At 40.9% G+C, this 20,032-nt stretch overlaps 2 protein-coding genes across 4 annotated transcripts in view; both read right to left on the minus strand.

Annotated features, from left to right (window-relative positions):
- Window positions 1–15,372, minus strand: part of bcl2l1 (BCL2 like 1) — a 39,824-nt gene extending 24,452 nt beyond the window's left edge. The window contains exon 1 of the mRNA XM_057830526.1: window positions 14,838–15,372. Within this exon, the coding sequence (XP_057686509.1) occupies window positions 14,838–15,368 (531 nt within the window). The 5' untranslated portion in view covers window positions 15,369–15,372. The remainder of the gene's footprint in view (window positions 1–14,837) is intronic.
- A 19-nt stretch (window positions 15,373–15,391) lies between these two features.
- arfgef2 (ADP-ribosylation factor guanine nucleotide-exchange factor 2 (brefeldin A-inhibited)) overlaps window positions 15,392–20,032 on the minus strand; it is a 52,202-nt gene continuing 47,561 nt past the window's right edge. For all 3 annotated transcript variants that reach the window (XM_057830505.1, XM_057830504.1, XM_057830503.1), the window contains exon 40: window positions 15,392–15,541. The gene's annotated coding sequence lies outside the window, so the exon portion shown is untranslated. The remainder of the gene's footprint in view (window positions 15,542–20,032) is intronic.

Below are 20,032 nucleotides of genomic sequence, written 5' to 3' on the forward strand. Positions count from 1 at the left end.
TTCGTCAAAGAACATTTTTTTCATGACGATGACGAGACGATAATGAGCTAAAAACATGTTTTGGGAGACTAAAACATAACGAGACAAAAGCAAGTTTTCGTCTGACGAGACGAGATGAAAATGGGCAATAGTTCCTGTCATGCGTTCAAAATGAGTGACATTTTAAGTGTAGTTAGCCTGCATCGTGTCAGTGTCTGGTTGCGTCACTCATGCGACTTGGTGCGCCCCTCACCATGCAGTGCCCTCTCCAGTCTCAAGGCTTGCACACACGGTAAGATTTGTTCTCTTATCTTGGCCATTAGAGGGTTTGTGCCGAGTGATCAACACACACTAAATGTAACTCGTGGCATTAGCATACCATTCGCGTTAGCATTAGGCTAATGCTAACGACGTGAGTCCTCTTCCATTCTGACAACTTTTTTCAACATACAGTTCTTGGCAACCAGTGGCCTATACTACGAACCGAGTTCAACCTCCCCAGAAGTAATCCAGTTTACCATCGGGTAACCGGAGTTGACAAAACCTGGTTGTCTAGTTTGTGGTCAATCGGTACTACGACGCTGATTATGAGGTTGATTAGTCGAACCTGTGTCAACCCAGTCAGAGTTACTGCGCGTTCACATAAAAGGGGGCGGTGACCAGAGTCAAACAATACTTGTGACGATGGCACGGGCACCTTACTTCACGGAGGAGGAATGCGCGATGATCATGCGGAATTATGAGGAATTAAAATCCACCCTCACCGCGAAATCCAACACCGCTTCGGCGAGTAGAGCGCAACGGGTCTGTTGACAGCGAATTTACAGATCGTGTGATTTGTGAATGCGTCAATATGCCAGTTTACTTATGTCCATGAAAAGAAATAAAGCCTGCTGTCAGGACAATAAAATAAGATTTGGTACATTAACAGTAAGAAATAATTGTCACGCATCACCACACGAAACAGGATGATTGTATGTTTAGTCCCCTTGACTGTACGAATACGTATGTTTTTTTTTTAGTTTGGGCCTAAAAAATCCAGCCCGACTCGACCCGAGTACGATCAATAAACTTGATTTGCAGGCCCGAGCCCGACAACCCCCCCCCCCAAAAAAAAATTATGTCATATTTGTGAGGACTCAGGAGAAGAAGGAAATGCGGGGATGCCATGCGTTGTTGCGAAAATAAAAGCCCGTCTTTTGAAACGATTTTTCACAGTTAAACAAGACTGTAAGATGCATATTCAATAAACATTTATATCTTTTATATTTGTGCGTCTGTCCTATCAGTGGATTTGACATTTAATTTAATCTCCTCGAGTTGGCAGAAAAAAACGCAAGTTTTCTCAATGTTTGAATAGTCTACATATTTCTATGATTATTATAAATGCATCAATTTGAAGCGTTTCCATACCCCACTCCGAATCGCACGGCATACAGTGTTCTTACGCAGATATTCAGCATCACCGATGGAATACATATATTGTCCCTGGCGAAAGAGCGCATGGACAGGCACACACAATCTGCGCGGTTGTGAGGGCCTGACTCGGCGGGTTACATTAGTGACGTCTGTCTAGATCAGTTGGCACAGGTAAAGAATTCCCTCAGCTGAAAATCTATATCTTTCATGGAGAACATCTTCCGGGTACGCCAGCGGATTCTGGCGATCCCGAAATACCCGTGCCCTCCGGAGAGAGCCCCTCACAATCCACGCGCCAATGTCGTATGGGTCGTCCAAGTACGCTGTCATTGTCAGGAGGACACGTCTGCGGAGGAGTGCTGTTTAAATAGAGCGTGGTTAATTGGAATCCTGATGTTAAGCAAGATCTAACTCTGACACGACCAGGTTTGGCGTGTGGCGTGTGTTGCCATGGCAACACTTCTCGGTTCCAACATATCCACCTTTCGTAGTCTCGCATAGCCGCAAACTTACGTCGCACGTGATAAAGTTACTCTCGAAGTTACCCTGCTCAGCCAGAAAACCGGCTTCGTAGTATAGGCCACAGGTGCGTCTGATAATTGAAAACAATGTACTACTTTCCTGTTGAGTGTGTATTATCACCAAGTTGGCGTTGTCCTTGTAGATCAGGGGTGGGCAAACCGGTCCTCGAGGGCCGCAGTGGGTCCTGGTCTTTGTTCCAACTGATTCAGCACACACAGTATAACCAATGAGGTTTCAGTGGAAACAAGGAGCACCTGACTGCAATCAACTGATTGCACTTGTAAGAAACCAGATTGGTGAAAGGCTGTCCTCATGATGGGTATGAACAAAAACCCGCACCCACTGCGGCCTTTTGTGGAATTAATTGCCCACCCCTGTTGTAGATGCTACAATATGTGCTCGCCAGTCAATGTCCACTCGAAATAGTAGGAAATATTTATTTTTGGAGTAAAATTTTACAGACGAAAACATTATTAGTAAACGTAGACTAAAACTAAGCGAACACAAACAAATTTTGAGATGACTAAAATATGACTAATAAATATTATCATCCAAAAGACTAAGATGAAAATTAAAAGGGCCACAAAAAACAACACTGGTATGTAGAGGCGTGCATAATTTTCTATTCTTAGATGTTTCGCGATTCGGCCGTGGAAGATTCGAGAATGATTCACAAACATGAAAATTCCGATTATTTAATTATACCAGGTAAAGTAGAACTAAAACACAGTCACCGCGGTCTTCGGGACTCAATGAGGAATGGACCGAGTAAATATCATGTTCAACTCTTGCCGCTAGATAAAAAGACAATAATACCTGACCGGCCCACAGCCGCTACAAACAATGCCCAGTTGCTAGTTGCTACATACATACGGTTACATAACGCTACGGTAGATATCATATATATAGAACTAGATGTGAAATGACAGACGACGGCGGCGTTAGAACATGTATAGAGAACTAGATGTGAAATGACAGACTTGCCGGGGTGAGTAAACAGCCGCCATCTTAAAGCAGTAGACTTCTCTGAAAGGCACTGTTGTAGCGAACCTAATTAACTTTATATCTAAAATGCTCCAAAATCGACAAAATCTTGACTTGAATCTATAAATCATGAAACAGTTTTAAAACTTTCACATGTCGAAAGTAGACAGAAGGGAAATTATGGAATAACGGGAGCAATTTTAAGAACTTTTAACAGTTAGTTCACAACAATTAAACAAATTTATAATCGAATTGTAGTCTCTGAATCGTAATAGAATTGTTAGGTACCCCAAGATTCCCACCTCTACTGGTATGAAGTATATATGGTCCCTTCGGGAAGTCTGTGCTGTCACACCATTATGATGATTTCATGCTATGCTACCAGAGCCAACCTTTTTTTCAACCCGTTAACTTCACGTGCAGAAAAGATATTTTTTTTAGCTTTTTTAAGCCATTGCTCATCTGCATTGTTTTGTCAAACAGTGGTGTAGTATTTTACTTGCTGATATTGCTCATACAGCTCTGGGTACGGACTGCAAATCCATCGGACAGATGTCAGATTTTTATCCACATAAAAAAGTCCAAGTTTTTTTTTCACGCTGAACTGAAAGAAAAAAAAATTCACATATGAGCATAGGAATCAGAATTGATCTACAGTATTAACATTTGAAGAAAAACTACTACATTGCTTTTTATGAAATTAAGGCACACAATTGTCAAACGACTTTTTCAAAAAGCAACATGCCACTCATAAGATGAATGATTATGTGATGTGTCAATATGATTTGCAGTACAAATTGCATTACCAAGTGTTGATGTCATGTGGAGGTAGCCTAACCAATCAAAACAAAAGGCACGAGAGCTCTTACTTACATACTAGCACACAAAAATGGCATTCCTTATGATTTCGGAGTGGAACGGCGAGCGACTGAGATTTACAATCTGCTTGCTGTCATCGACAGCCCACGATTGTGACAAACACCTCAGAGTACAAAGACACACACACATACGTGCACACTGCGAATGCAGTGTGTTATGGATGCTAAAAAGAGCCCACCCACATCCAGAGACAGACACCCACACAGCATATGGAAACAATAGATATGCATATACATATGAACGCATTTAGATTCGCAGAGCCGCTTACAATGATGAGCTAAAGTGGCTGCCATTGATCAGATGCAAAGAAGGGTGTTTGCTGGAGCTTTTCTCGGTGTGCATTATAATTACATAAACTGTGTTAGTAGTTCGGAAGATAGCAAGTGGTTCAGCCTTGAGTGATTCAAAGCAAAAACCCACCTATATGGCCAATTGTGTGGAAAACTATATCCTCTGTAAGCAAATCTTTGTATGTGGCTGGCATCAGGTCCTTTGTTTAAAATAGTCATTGGTTCAACTTGGCACGGTCTCCTCCCCAATGCAGCGCGTCACAATATAATAAAATGTCGACGCACTTGAGATGACAATAGATGTGTCTAAGACAACATTGTAATTCTCCTCTATATGGTAAATATCCTTTTAACAATGCATATAAAGATGCTCCTTCACAAAACTACGTGTGATTGCTATTCTGTCATATTTGAACGTATGGAAGAGATAGTTTTTTTAACAACAGTTTTAGAAAAAATAGGCCGACCTAGATGTGGACGTGAGACGCAAATGAGGAATGCGTGGAATTGATATATTGAACGAGGGATGTGAGTGGGGGAATGGGGGAAGAGGGGGGGTTCAGACTGAAAAATAAGGGACAAATATCGATTGGAAGTATAGTGGGTAGATGCAAGACAGACATATGGAAGATAAAGGATGAGGAGCGAAGAAGGAGGCGGGCCAGATTGGTCCCAAGGGTGAGATTTCCCTCTTTTCTATGGAAGGCAGTCTGACAGACTATGGATCTAGCCAAGCACCTCTATGTTAATTATCAGGGGGGTTGAAGGCTGCGGGGCACAGATAATACCAGAACCTTTTTTTGAGTGGTTATATTTAGAGCTCCATTTACCAAACTATGGAATGACGCTACTATAGTACCACTTTGCTAGTAAAGTACAATTCATTTAGTCATCTTAAAATAACCCTTATAAAACTTACATTACAGGTCATCTTCAGGGCATAACACAAAGCAGTACACTGACTGGTGGACAAAAAAATGTCATTTTCAAAATGGTAATAAATGCGGAGGAAAAACCCACATCAAGAAGAATGACAAAGGCTGCAGTCTTCCATTGTCTCGTTTGTTTGGCCTCAGTTTTGTTCCAATTTCCTGTGGGATTAATTAAGTACCTACAATGGATGGGCGGTATACAAATGTATGTGGTCTAAAATTGTCGCAAACGGCCGAAAGCAACATGACAAACACCCTTCTTGAGCGTCTATTGTCGTGTCATGCTGAAAAAACAATCAGCAAAATGTTAGGTGATGGAGAACAGTATCCAGCTACATTCAAATTTGCCCGAAAGTTTGTACTATAAGGCAACAAAAATACATTTCAAATCCCGTAGTGCAACACATTTCTACGATTTAACAATAAGATAAAGGGTTAGAATGCATTACGGTTTAGTAGCACAAAAATACCATCAAAAATAATGTATGTGTTGTTCTTCCTTTAAAATGCTATTTTTATCTGTGTTGATCCATTAATGACCGGCTATAAGAGAAAGGCAATTTAATTGCAACCCTTTTCTTAAGTTAACGAATGGAGTGCAACAACTGGGCTAATGGCCCTTCCCTCCAATTTTTACAGGTTTTTCCACCACACATTACTTTCAGCCAGCTGCAGTCAATTCTCTCCAGACCAGATAGACTTTTGAGCCTGCTAGAAGGGGGTTGAAAGACATTGTTTCCCTCTATAGCGAGTTAAGATATTATTCTTCCCTAATTGGTAATAAGGCTGTGGTCTGACCCTGAGGCAGTTTGGTCTCCACTGAGTAATCACTGCAATCGCCTCCTCGGCTGGTAACAGTGTTATTAAGGTCGATGGCACTGCGCTTCCTCCCCTGTCTGTCTATTATCTGGCAATATATGGCCTTTTACTCCGGCACTTTGCTTGGTCGTGGCTCTGGCGGACTAGATTTATCTCCCATCAGGAGCCGCTAATATGGCGCTATCTCAGCATCTCGGCCAACGCAGCCTCCAAAATAAGCTCCGGCGGGAACGTTTATGAGGCAACCTGCAGTATTAATGACAGCGAGGTGTGCTCTGTGTAGCAGAACTTGTCACCTCTGCCACCTTCAATATGAGCACTTAGGTGGGACCATAACAAGGGCAATGGATGAATGATTGCCAGATCAGTTTGCATTGCCAGGATGGTTGTAATACCGGAATGTTTTCATACTCTATCCTAAAACGTATTGTGTTCAACTATTATATAGGGCACAGTGTCTGTAATTCTTGCTGTTGCACTACATTCCGTTTTGAAAAATAGAGGTCTTTCATTCTGAATGGACGGGATACAGCCACTTTGGTAATCTTGGTCGAGTTTCATTCAGGTCGCCACTGTATCGTTTGGAAGGGAGAAGCCCAATTTGCTCATATTTCAGTGTAGATATCAACTACATATAAATAAACGTGAAAAAGCCCTTCAACAATAAATAGTCTCTGCACACAATACTCTAGTACTCCAATGTAGTGGTGCTACTATAACAACATCCTTACCTAGATTTTAGCTTTGCAATGTCTGACGGTTTGGATGACAGGTGTGATGAAGCTTAAGAAAAGGTTTATCTGGGGGGGAAAAAAATCACATAATTCCATCTTTCAAATGTTTGAAGGCATATCTACACCGCTGGCCTAAAGTATTGGCACCCCTGCAATTCTGTCAGATAATGCTCAATTTCTCCTGCAAAAGGATTGCAACAACAAATGCTTTGGTAGCAATATCTTAGATTGTGATGAAAAAAACCACAAGAGAATGGAAATATAATTTTACACATAACTCCAAAAAAGGGGCGGACAAAAGTATTGGCACCCTTTGAAAAATCATGAGATGCTTCTCTAATTTGTGTAATTAACAACCCCCGTTTCTACCTGTGGCACATTAGAGGTGGTGGCAATAACTAAATCACACTTGCAGCCAGTTAAAATGGATTAAAGTTGACTCAACCTCTGTCCTGCCTGTGTCCTTGTGTGTACAACATTGAGCATGGAGAAAAGAAAGACGACAAAAGAACTGTCTGGGGACTTGAGAAGCAAAATTGTGGGGAAGCATGGGCAATCTCAAGGCTACAAATCCATCTCCAAAAACCTGAATGTTCCTGTGTCAACCGTGCGCAGTGTCATCAATAAGTGTGAAGCCCATGGCACAGTGGGTAACCTTCCGAGATGTGGACGGAAAAGAACAATTGACGAGAGATTTCAACGAAAGATTGTTCTGATGTATGATGGAAGAACCTCGACATCCAGACAAGTTCAAGCTGTCCTGCAGTCCAAGGGTACAACAGTGTCAACCCGTACTATCCGTCGGCATCTGAATGAAAAGGGACTCAATGGTAGGATACCCAGGAAGACCACACTTCTGACTCAGAGACATAAAAAAGCCAGGCTGGAGTTTGCCTAAACTTACCTGAGAAAGCCAAAAACGTCTTGGAAGCATGTTCTCTAGTCAGGTGAGAAAAATGTAGAGATTTTTTTTTTTTTTTTTTTGGGGGGGAACAGGGAAAAAAACAAAGCCTTCAAAGAAAACAACACTGTCCCCACAGTCAAAGGTCCCCTGATGTTTTGGGGTTGCTTTGCTTCCTCTGGCACTGGACTGCTTGACCGTGTGCATGGTATTATTCTGACTACCAACAAATTTTGCAGCATAAAGTAAGGCCCAGTGTGAGAAAGCTGGGTCTCCATCAGAGGTTATGAGTCTTCCAGCAGGACAATGACCCAAAACACAGTGCAAAAAGCACTAGAAAATGGTATGAGAGAAAGCACTGGCCAGCAATGAGTCCAGATATGAATCCCAGAGAACACCTGTGGAGAGATATGAAAATGGCAGTTTGGAGAAGGCACCCTTCAAATCTCAGAGACCTGGAGCAGTTGGCCAAAGAAGAAAGGTCTAAAATTCCAGCAGAGCATTGTAAGAAACTCATTGATGGATACCGGAAGCGGTTGTTCACAGTTATTTGGTCTAAAGGTTGTGCTACCAAGTATTAGGCTGAGGGTGCCAATACTTTTGTCTGGCCCATTTTTGGAGTATTGTGTAAAATGATAATGATTTTCTTTTTCATTTTCTTTTGTTGATTTTACATTGCAAGAAAAATATTACTACAAAAGTAAGGGTGTAACGGTACATGTATTTGTATTGAACCGTTTCAGTACGTGGTGCTCGGTTCGGAATGGAGGCGTACCGAACGAGTTTCTGACGTAATGTAACCCCTACTTTTCGAGGCTGTGAGTCGATCGGGTTACAGTTTCTTTGTGTAGATTATATTTACTCCGTCCTCACGGTAGGACAGTATAACCCAAAAACGTCGACGGCGCGACAACATGGCCGCCGCCAGAACGCAGTGAAACGCGGGCGTTAAAGTCAATCAGCCAATGCACACCAGTCGCAGTGCGGCCACCTGTTAGACACGTCCCAGAAGCGGCTCAACATGATGCACGCGAAAAGAACGGCAGAGTTTATTATTTGAGGCGAGACGTGACCCTCCTGCGTCAATACTACTACCGGTAGCTAGGATCGGGCACACCGGAAGTCACTCGTGTAAAAATACGGTGGATCCGGTCGATTTTCAAACTAATATGCAATCGTAACCCACTTTTTGAGTCCATCAGATCTCTTGAGTTGTAGATCGGGGCACAGTTGAGTTGTCTTTGTTGATTTACTGCTGTCTTCTCTGCTGTAATAACCAACACGGCCCCGTGTTCAATACAAAACCCTCCTACCACAACAAAAGAAGTAGGAACTAATATTCAAATAGGAACTAAAGTTATACAACATAAAATATACGATATAAATGAATACTACATCACATTTGTAAAATACATAATAAAATAATAGCCCATTTAAATAAAATAAATTGAAATGAGCTAAAACACCTGTAATTAAATAATAAGATCCTGCTTACACAATTAAATTTATTAATTTCTGTGTGGCGCTTCAACTTGAGAAAATCCACCGATAAAGCTTTTGAAAACCAATTATAAGAGAAAAGAAAAAGATTCATTGAGGCATTTCATTTGTAAAATACATGTTAAAATCTTCGTCATTGGGATTGCTTTTCTCTTTAGCAGTTCTTTTTTCTTCTTTCTTTCAGAAAGAAAGCTGACCAATACACGGGGTCTGAAAGGCTGTTGGATTATCTTTAAATACCCGCTACTTTTTGAGCAGAATTCTAGCTTTGTATAAACTTATGTTCCTATTGTTGAAAGCACAAAGGTGTGCAATAAACAACTAGCACATTTATATTTTGCATTTTGTTTTCTTACTGTACCGAAAATGAACCGAACCGTGACCTCAAAACCGAGATAAGTACCGAACCGAGATTTTTTTGGCCCGTTACACACCTATGCAAAAGCATTTGTAATTGCAATCATTTTTTGGGAGAAATTGAGCATTATCTGGCAGAAATGCAGGGGTGCCAATAATTTTGGCCAGCAGTGTACATAGACATGTTGAATGAGTCTTAGAACCATGAAAAGTTGGAGGCATAATAGAGAATTTTACCCCCAGTTGTTTTAGCAGGTCATTTTGACAATGTCATTTTCAATAGGCCAGCCTGACCAAATTAAACATACAATTTTCCATTATTATTGTCAGCTTGGTCCACAATTGTATTTCCATTTTGTTAAAACACACAATTTTAGCAATGACGAAAGGAGTGATGCATTCTAAAGACTTCTGACAACGGGTTAACATTTTAGTGACATTTGTCCGATGAGGACTAAATTCTCAAATTTAGAAAGTAGTGGGGGAAAAAGGGGGGGGGGGGATTTCAATTTTACTCTACTTGGTAAAAACAAATTTATATGTGCAGAAATCCTGCAGGGGGAAAACCCTGTGTAGTTGAAACTGACTTGCTGACAGACACTGAATATAAAATTGAGTTGCCTAAAAGTGGGTGTCAAGTTTTTAGATTACTGAAGGATTTCCAATATCTGTTAACATTTTTTTTCCTTCCCCCATCATTATTTTAAAATTAACTGTTACTCATATATTTCATTTAAGAGTCACTGAGCAACTGAGTGAGAGAGCGAAGTCACCTGGCTGGTGCAGAATATACATATATTTCATCAGCTAATATCGAGGAGGGCACACCTGCCTCGCGGCAATGATCCAACATCTGCCGGCGGCAAATCCCTGCAAGGAGGTGCCAGGGGGAAAGGAAGGCAGGTTGTAAGCACCATGAAAAAAGCGAGAAACAACAGGGTCTCGTGTGGGATTGCAGTGGGTGCCTTTCAGGGAATCTAGGGGGTTTTGACTTTGAACAGACGAGACCGCAAAAGAAGAAGTGAGAAAGGCTTGTTTTTCAGAAGACTAATTCAAATAAGAATGATAGGGTGATATGACAATACTCTCAGGCGGTAAAACAAAGTCAAGTTTCCATCTGTGCAGACTGGGATTGTCCTAGTGGCTGTAGTGTGCTCATGAATAACCAACATCTGTCACACCCGTATGCTCTCTGTGCAGTGCAATAAAAAGACAAGTTGGGAGTGTTAGGGGTGGATGCAACTGTGTCGTGCAGTGTTGTCCATCGTCTGGAGAAGTGAAAGCATAGACGCTGATCCATTCAACTTTTTAGACGCCATTCATTCACTTCTCCCAGTCTAGGTTATGCTGACATGCCAACAGGCTGGCAGGCTAGTCTTACTTGATGACACACATGCCAGTACGATAAGCATCACATTGAGTGTATGTTCCTGTCATTTTGTCACCGAGATCGATACGTGTGATAGTCAGCCTAAAATGTTGGTGCCAACCTGGTACAACATTTTCCGTTATCATCACATATAAATTTAGTTCATGTGTATAGGAGTCACTGCAGAACAAACAAAGGAGCACAAGTCCAAATTTCTATATACTAAAGTGGAAACTTTTGGTTGCATGTCCCTAAATTCTATTGACTAGTAGAGGTGGGAATCTTGGGGCACCTCATAATTCGATTACAATTCAGAGGCTTACGTTTCAGTTATAAATCAATTATTGATGCATCCCCCTCCCCAGCTATTAGCTGCTTTTAATGTTTCGTAAATTGGTTACAAAACTTGTACAAAAATCCTCTCAGTCTTATACAAACTACTATTTCACTATCAGGTTAACAGTTAAAAGCAGTACATCAAATACTCGTCCTCATTCTGTATGTTTTATACAAACTACTATTTCACTATCAGGTTAACAGTTAAAAGCAGTACATCAAATACTCAAGTCCTCATTCTGTATGAGCAGCTTTAAACTACATTCAATGTGAATGTGAATCAACTGTTAAAGTTGTTAAAATCCCTCCCGTTATTCTATAATTTCCATTCTATCTACTTTCGAGATGTGAAAGTTTTAAAACCGTTTCATTGTTTAAAGATAAATCGGCAAAATCTTGACGTGAATCTAGGAGTATTTAAAAAAAATAATAATAATTTTTAAGTTAATTAGGTTCGCTCGGGAGGTTCGCTACAGCAGTCTTTCAGATTAGTCTACTGCTTAGAGATGGCGGCTGTTTACTAACGCCGGCAAGTCTATCATTTCGCATCTAGTTCTCTATTCATTTGCTGCTAACGCTGCCGAGTCCCTCATTTCGCATCTAGTTCTATATACGTGTGATATGTACCGTAGCATAATGTGGATGTAGTTTGTAGCGACATTGTTTGAAGCGGCTGTCGGCCGCAGTCATGTATTATTGTTTTTTTATCTAGCGGCATAAGTTGTCGGTCCGTTCCTCATTGCGTCCCAAGGACCACGCTGTGATTTAGTTCCGCTTTATTTGGCATATTTCAATAATCGGAATTTGGATGTTTGTGAATCGTTCTCGAATCTACCACGACCGAATCGCGAATAATCTAAGAATCGGAAATTTTTCACGCCTCTACTGACTAGTATTCAAACTAGGCCTCAAATGTTACACATAGCTCTGCCCTTTGAACCGTTTTGATGTAAGAAGTCACAAGACCTCAGTTGAGTAGATTTGTTCATTTTGCTTTGCCTAAAGAATTCTACTACATTATAGGAACTACACAACAAGTTCTTTGAAATAAACTGTCATTTAAAGCAGTGAAAGGGAACAAATCAGGTCAACCAGCATCAAGGACTGCATAATGTTCACTGTTCAAAAGGTCCCGTTTATTATACAAGTATAAATTGTCCACCATAAAAATAAATCAATATGGAACAACTCATTGAATGCAGGCACTTGCTTTCCATATCTGTACCTTCCATCCCATTTTAAGAGAAGACCTTTGCAGTGCAAACAAACAACGCTGTGGCCTGCCCAATGGGACCCTTCTAGGTGCACGGTGCAGCCGCTGGGATGACAGTTGCCATAGAATTGACCTTTGACCTGTCACTATACAGAACACCAGAGTGGACATAAACAACAACCCCACCCCTTGCCTCCCGCTCTCCTTTATACCATCAAATGGCTGGCACAAAGGAAGAGCTGACCTTAACGGTCCTGCAGTGCACGTGCGCATAGACACACATGGGTCAGACTGTACTGGGACAGCCTGGTTCTAGCCAACCGGTTGCGAGAAAAACATTGCTTTAATGTGGAGGCAGCTGCCGTGAACAAGAGCCCACTAGAGGAGAGGCCGGGGCAAGGGTGTAGAGAACATGGACAGATAGAGGACGGGGAAAAAATGCGGCCGAGAACCAATCGAGCGGCCGCTGTCAAACAAAGGACTGCCTGTGATAGCCTTGAATCATTCCCGTCCTGTGATGAGACAACTCTGTCTCCAAGTCCGATGTTAAACCCTGCATTCATTCTTATTGAGCACATCCTCCAAGTCTCTTCCTTAGAATTCCTAATGCAAAAGATTGTGATCCAGTTATTCACATTTAGCGATTTAGCTTCAGTTATTTGTGGCACAAATTTCAGATCATAGGGTACCATCAAACTGGGGAACTGTGTGTGACAATTATTCTAGAAGGGAGAGTGTTTGTCTTTCTACTTTCACAGACTGACAGGCAGGTCACGTACCATGCCAAATTGTGTGTGTGTGCGGGGGGGGGGGGGGGGGGGGGGGGGGTGCACCACACAAGGGCGTAATATAGTCCAGAAATTACAACAGTTTATTACAACGATGAGCCATGAGTGACTACACAGTGACGTCATACTATGTTTATTCAATCCGTTACAGGATAGTGACATGGAGTGAATAGGTTGAAAATTAAACTATGACAAATTAACAGTTAGTAGCTGGTCACTCTCGGCAGACTATTACGGTGTGGCAGGAAGAGGAAGTACGGTTCATTTTTGGTTAACGGATTAAAAAAATAAATAATCAATGGGCGCTGGTGCCTAACGTGCGCCAATATAAGTGTCTTCATATTAGTTTGAATACTTTGGGGATGGCGTGGCTCAGTGGTAGAGTAGTTGTCCCCCCAACCCAGAGGTTGTGGATTCGATTCTCTGCCCTGATGAACTCGCCTAAGGATCCTTGAGCAAGATACTGAACCCCACATTGCTCCTGGTGCTGCGTCACCAGTAGGTAGATGGAAATGTAGTGTAAAGCGCTTTGAGCGCCTTGATAGGTGGAAAAGCGCTATACAAGTATAACACCAACACCATTTCAAAACTTGGAAGTATTACGAATATTTCTCATATTCCTAACCCAATTGGTGTGAGTTCATAAATGCACAAGCACAACATCAGGTGTTTAATTACAGATGTGCTGATTGCACTTAATTTTACGGGCTTAAAAGCCTGTTAAATCCACATTGTGGTTGCTGTTGTTGTTCTTGTTGACACTAACGTTTAAGTCTACTCCTCCAACATTTGAGACGGGTCGTCCTTAAACTTGGTAGCTATGTATTATAGCCCAGTATTTACAGATCCTCAGAGCCTGATTTTTTTATTCTAATTGTATCAGGGCTGATTAATTGCAAATTTATTGGTGCCTGCATTAACTCTAGTTTACAAATTAGCCAATAGAGGGCATGCAAGCACAGCACATGTTCTAATGGTGCTTGTGTTGGCTTGTAGGTTTTGTGTTAACCAGTAGAAAGTGTGCACACACAGCCTTCAGCCTGTAGTATGCTGGGGCACACTTGTGCTTTTCGTGTCCAAATCCAGTCCCTTAATTTCTTCTTAATTTGATCACCTCAGGAATGCACTACTACTAACAATTTGTGTTCTTTTAGAGTGACCAATATTCACAGCAGAGATTTGTTAAATATAACCCATGTGTGACAAGTCAATATAATTACATAGTGGGAGAGTTAAAACTGTTAATCTATGAGCAACACTTTGCCTTGTTAAATATAACAAGTGGGGGACAGGTTTTCCTTGTCAAAAATTACTTCACTTGTTAAATTTCTATTTTGAACTTCAAATATTGTCATCTTGTTGTTCTGCCATACTGTGCTCTGTATGTAATGTGAATTCACCTATAGGTTTTCATCTATAGGTTGTATGGCAATGTCCCTCTATTTTGTCGTACCACGAGTGTGTCGTCCAGTAACATACTCATTCAACTTCCCTTGTTTGCTTCTAGAAGTACATTTTACAGCATGAAACAGTTCCTGTGAAAAAAGTATTTTTCTTGAGTAGTATATAGTATATAACTCATTGCCTGCTCAAGGAAAAGAGAAGTTCATTTATATCTACACTGCCATTGATAATGATAGACGATAACTGTTAATGCTTATGTTTCAGTGCCATTGACCGCACTAGACGTCCAATCCATTTTGATTGGGAGGTGTGGCAGTGCCTGCCTCTCCCCATCAAAATGGATTGGACATCTGGCACCGTAAATGGTAGCCAATTAGTTAAATGGGTGCCCCATAAAAGGTTAAGACTCACCCATCCTCCTTGGCGCTCTATCCAAGGCTGAAGATGGTTGTCCAGGTACACCGTCATCCACTCGATGATCCTGCCGACCAGAGGGCTCATTTCCTTTTCCATGCACTCGACGCACAACGCACCGCCAAACGCAAAGAGTCCCACGATGCGGCCCCAGTTGATGTCGTCCCGGAAAACCTCATCTACGACGTTCTCAAAGCTCTGGTAGGCGGTCGCCGGAGTAATGTGCAGCTGTTGGTCCAGGTCGCTGAAGGCGTGGGAGTAGCGCAGCTCAAACTCATTGGCCGAGTCCCGAAGAGCCTCCTTTACCGCGTCAAGGCTCGCCGTGCCCCGTAGCGGCGACGCCGGGGGACTTGTGCCGTTTGTTGTTCCGTTGGTGTGCGTGGCTACCCGCTGTTCTTCACCTGAGGCGTCCTCCCCCCCATCAGTCCTGTTGAATGCTTGTCTGAGTCCGACGTGATTGAGTGGATAATTTCGCTGGGAGAGTTTATAGCTAATATAAAATTCAACCAGTTTTCGGTTTTGAGACATATTGGTATCAAGTTTGAAAATGCGCTATGTCTCTTCACTCCAGGTCCCTTCAAGTGAACGCTCATACACACAGCGCCTTCCTTTCTTCAGACCAACATGGTCATTCGGGGTCCAGAGGACACTGAGGGGGCGGAAACCAAATCCTACACAAGGCTGACAAACCAGTTCAGACCCTGTAGACACAAAAAGAAAGGCTCAAAGTCTGGACAGCTTACTCTGAGTGTGTGCGTGCGTGTAGATGAAGTCCCACCTCTCCTATTAGATTTAGACAGGTGGGGTGAAAGGTAAATCCCTCTAATTGGGATGGTACACATGGAGCAGATGGTAGTTCAATTAATGAGGCACTAGTTTGTGTGTATGTGTGTGTATGTTTCAGACAAAGAGCAGAGGAAGAAGACGACAAAGGGAGCGGTAGGGTGGTGAAGGTGAGGTTTAGGTGAGTCTTGAGACCCTGTCAACTACTCACACGAACTCAAGACCCTTGAATTTTCACTTGGTCTCACCTACAGATAAACCGCACAAATGAAATCAAAAGGCATTGTCCAGGCAGTCACGGAGCTCAGGCTTCATTGTTGTTATCCATGTTGGCAGCTGCTGGGAGCTTATTAAGTTTGAATCATAACATAATTAACACAACATGTTAGCAGTCGACAACGTTTTATCTGCCGGCTGGCATGATCTCGAAACCATAACGGCAGTTGGCAAACCACAGATGAGGAGTACACCTTCACCTCGTGTATTGTTTGGAATGGTGTTATTTGTATTAAAATGACAATTATGCTACTGGATAAATAAGAATTTAGATTAATGTGTGGTGAATAAAACCAGATCACCTAATTAAGGAAAGGTAGATTTCCTCAACAAAAGAGGGGGAGACCCTCCCTCATTTTGTGCAGTCACTGTCGCAGTGGCTGCGGGCACAAAGAAGGGAGGTACAAGAGCAAACCCCCCCAAAGACCTTTTACTAGCTACGGGCTTTGCTAAAAACTAAGAATGGCATTTAACCTGATAGGGCAGGAACAGGTAGACGTAAACCTAGAAATGATACTTACCATCCAGAACATTGTGTACCGACATCCTATACACCGTGTGCAATATTTTTGTCAACCTTGCGCAACATGCCGCATTATTGTCACCTGGAATTTTTTTTTTTTTTTTTTAATCTAAAAGCATTTCCAGGTGTCCTGAAAAGCACAGTATGATTTATTTTAATTATTAAGACATTTTAATTTGTTTGCACTAAGCGTTACTGTTGGTGTGACTATTTCAAGTTAAAAGAAAATGTTAAAATAGGGCTTGGTGACAAATGAACTTGAATTCGATTTTATTTGTCAGTTTGCGTTGTTTATAAAGCACATTCATACAGACAAGCAGTGCTTAAAGTTAGAGGTGCAATTAGTAAATGATTATAAACTAATCAATATTTGAACCTAACAACTATTTTTCTTGTCTTTAATCACCTAGAAAATTGCCCTAACCAGTTAAAAACATACATGTGAGTGAGTTTTCTCAATGGTCAATTTGAAAATGTTTCTCAAATAAAGGAGTTGAATTATTTTTATCTATATTATTTTTTTCAATCCAATTCATTGCTTGGTATGAATCATTTATTAAAATTGTTAATTGCAGACTTGCATTCAATTCCATAGGCAAACCAAGGCTCTGACCCATTATTTTATGCCAACGCTCATCCTAACGCTCCTTGAAGTAAAAAGTAGTTATCCACCGTGATCCTATGATCCTATTTGGATAATATTATGAAAAAGATTTGTTTTCTGATACAAAAACATTAAGAGACAAGAAGTACAACTGCCTCACATGACTAGTCTGTAAACAGTGTCGTTTAGCCGCGTGCTAGCGGCTGTCATTTAAAATGTGATTCATTTGGTTCCTGACTGAACAAAACACAAGCAGGTTTTATTTTGCATTTTGTTTTGTTACAATTATCCGAACCATCGCTTTTACCAAAGGCACATCACAAGTGTCCAGTGATGGATATAAATTAACATTCCTGACAATGTTAAAGACAAAATGTCAGCTTTGCCGATCTAGTCAAAAAAGATGAGAGAATAAACTTTTTTTCTGTATGACCAGAGAAAAACCTTGTGAAAGGGTTAGTCAATCGCACTGAACATTGACCAAGACATGGTTGAGCATATTCATTGCAAAAGCAGTCACTTATCAACATGTTGGAAACTCGAGCGCACGTCTGTGCCTCAAAGTTGCAAATATTTTTTTAACATTGCCTCACCTTGAGAAGACTGCATGAGCACTGCGAAAGAGCTGGAGGGGCTTAGGCGTCGCTCTTGGACAAAATGTACTGACCAGACAAGCCATACAGGTTGTCGGCTCATTTTGATGTTACATGTTTTGATGAAAAACTTTTTTTTTTTCAACAAGAGCATTTTTTCACATTGTTTAAGCTGTTAGAGAACTCATGTAATTAATTTTCTGTCGTTGGCAGTGCTAAATGTCCAATCCGTTTTTTTACTACAAGAGGATAGCAGCAATCATCAGAGTCAGAATGGATTGGGCATCGAGCAAAGTCAGTGAGCATTCACAGTCAGTCCTCCCAGTTTAAAATAATTGGACATCTATTGTTGTCAGTGACATACAATTTAGGTAAATACTCATACTACTTGAATAGAAAAATGAATCTCATAATACATAATTGGGCCCCCTTTCAGTGCCATTGACAATGACAGACGTCCAATTGTTAGGCTCTTTTCATCCTACAGCGGCGATTTAAATGAGTTCGTCATGTTATAAACGTGCATTAAGTTCTGAGGCCTCAACACATTGAGAGGACTTCTTCAAAGGGGATAGGTTCCAAAGCTGCAGCAATTTATTGGAATAATTTATACAAAAATATTGAATGGAAACAGACTTGGCTTTTGCCTATAAAATATCTGAAGAAATAAAGTTAAAGATATCACTCTCAAAATAATACACAGGTGTTATCCTGTAAAGACAACAATGGTGAAATTTAAAATTAATATTGATACGTTATGTTCTTTTTGTGCAAATGCAGAGAAAACTGTTTCCCATTTGTTTTGGGAATGTACTTACTCTCACATCTTTTGGGTTGATCTGAACAATTTTATCAACTCCAAAGTTGAGCCCTCATTGAAAAAAGATAGTTATTAGACACGTTTTGTTTGGTCTATCCAACATTGAAGAACTAGAAATAAACAATTTGTTATAAATCTTAAATTTTGGCAAAATTCCACATTAACTCTGTAAAATACATAAATCAAACACCAAATTTTCGGGAAAATGTTTTTATATTTGGAAAACTGAAGTATCTCTCTGAACCCCAAAACTAAAAGGACCAAGAGACTTTGCAAACAATATGGCTTGTGTTAACAAGAAAACTGACCCTTTTATATATTATTATTTGTATTTATTTTTTGTACATTGTATGTGAATTGTTCACTCCATGTTTGTGTATGTGTTGTGAACAAAGGATTTTTTTTTTTTTTTTATCGGGAGGGTTGGTAGCGAATGAACATCTAGGCATCAAAGGCAGCCAATGAGTTAACTCTTTCGTGCAGAAATTAATTTTTTTTTTACCCTTACAGGGGCACTCAACGCAGTGGCTGCCATTGACGGTTCTAGACATCCAATCTATTTTGACTAATGGGTCAGACATCTAGCGCTATCAACGGCATTTAAAGATGAGCACTGTCAACGGCATTGAAAGATGAGCATTCACAGCCAAACTTACCAGTTTAAATGATCTCTCGCCGTCAATGGCATGCAATGAGTTAATACAATTAAAAAATAACTACTTTAAAAGTGTGACTTGAGGCCGTAATTGGAGAGGACTTCTGTTTTTATCCATTGCAATTTCATTGATTAAGCTTGTATTAACATTGCATTAGTTTTTATAACTACATTAAATATAATTTTTTTTTAAAAACCAAAACAATGATTAATAAATAAAACAACAAAATATTATTGCTAATATTTCATAAAACTACCCTGGCCAAAACATTTTGATTTCAGCGCTTTGCATTCCGCAGGTGTACCTAATGAAGAGCACAAAAACAGATGCTGAACAAGAAACAATTTTGGTCCGCAGTTTCGTTACTATGGGTAACCAAGAGAGCACTTTTTTGTTAGTCTATTTTCTTTAGAAAATTGGAAAAACATTTTTTTTTCCTCAACTGAGCCACAGGCTGGGGGTCGCAGTGTTTACAGTGGCCACATGGTCTCGAGCTCGGCGCACCACGTGGCTGGCTAGCCACGCACCCCACGTAAACATCAGGGCTACACACGTGCTAAATTGTGCCCAGCAAAATGTGGCACCTAGACGACACATTTTTGTCCTCTCGACCTATATTATCTGCCGTCTTGCCAACCTAATTAGTACAGCGTTGATAGTTGAGTTGTTCTTTGTCATGTTGCGGAGTCACGTATTCACTACAAAGAAATTGCCTAAAGGTGCGCAATACTAATCATTCTTTTAATCCGTGGCTGATAAAGACGCAATAATATAGACGTGCGGACGCAAATCGGTATTTATGAAAGAGGTTGAAGAGGGCGTCTTACCACACGTTCCTTCAAAAGGCGAGTTCCTCCCAGTCTGTCAACTATCTCAATGATTTCAAGAGGAAGAACAGGAGCAACCACAGAAAAAGGAAATGTCCACTTTTGTGTTG

This window comes from Corythoichthys intestinalis, chromosome 2 (assembly GCF_030265065.1).
Source record: "Corythoichthys intestinalis isolate RoL2023-P3 chromosome 2, ASM3026506v1, whole genome shotgun sequence".
Classification (NCBI taxonomy): domain Eukaryota; kingdom Metazoa; phylum Chordata; class Actinopteri; order Syngnathiformes; family Syngnathidae; genus Corythoichthys; species Corythoichthys intestinalis.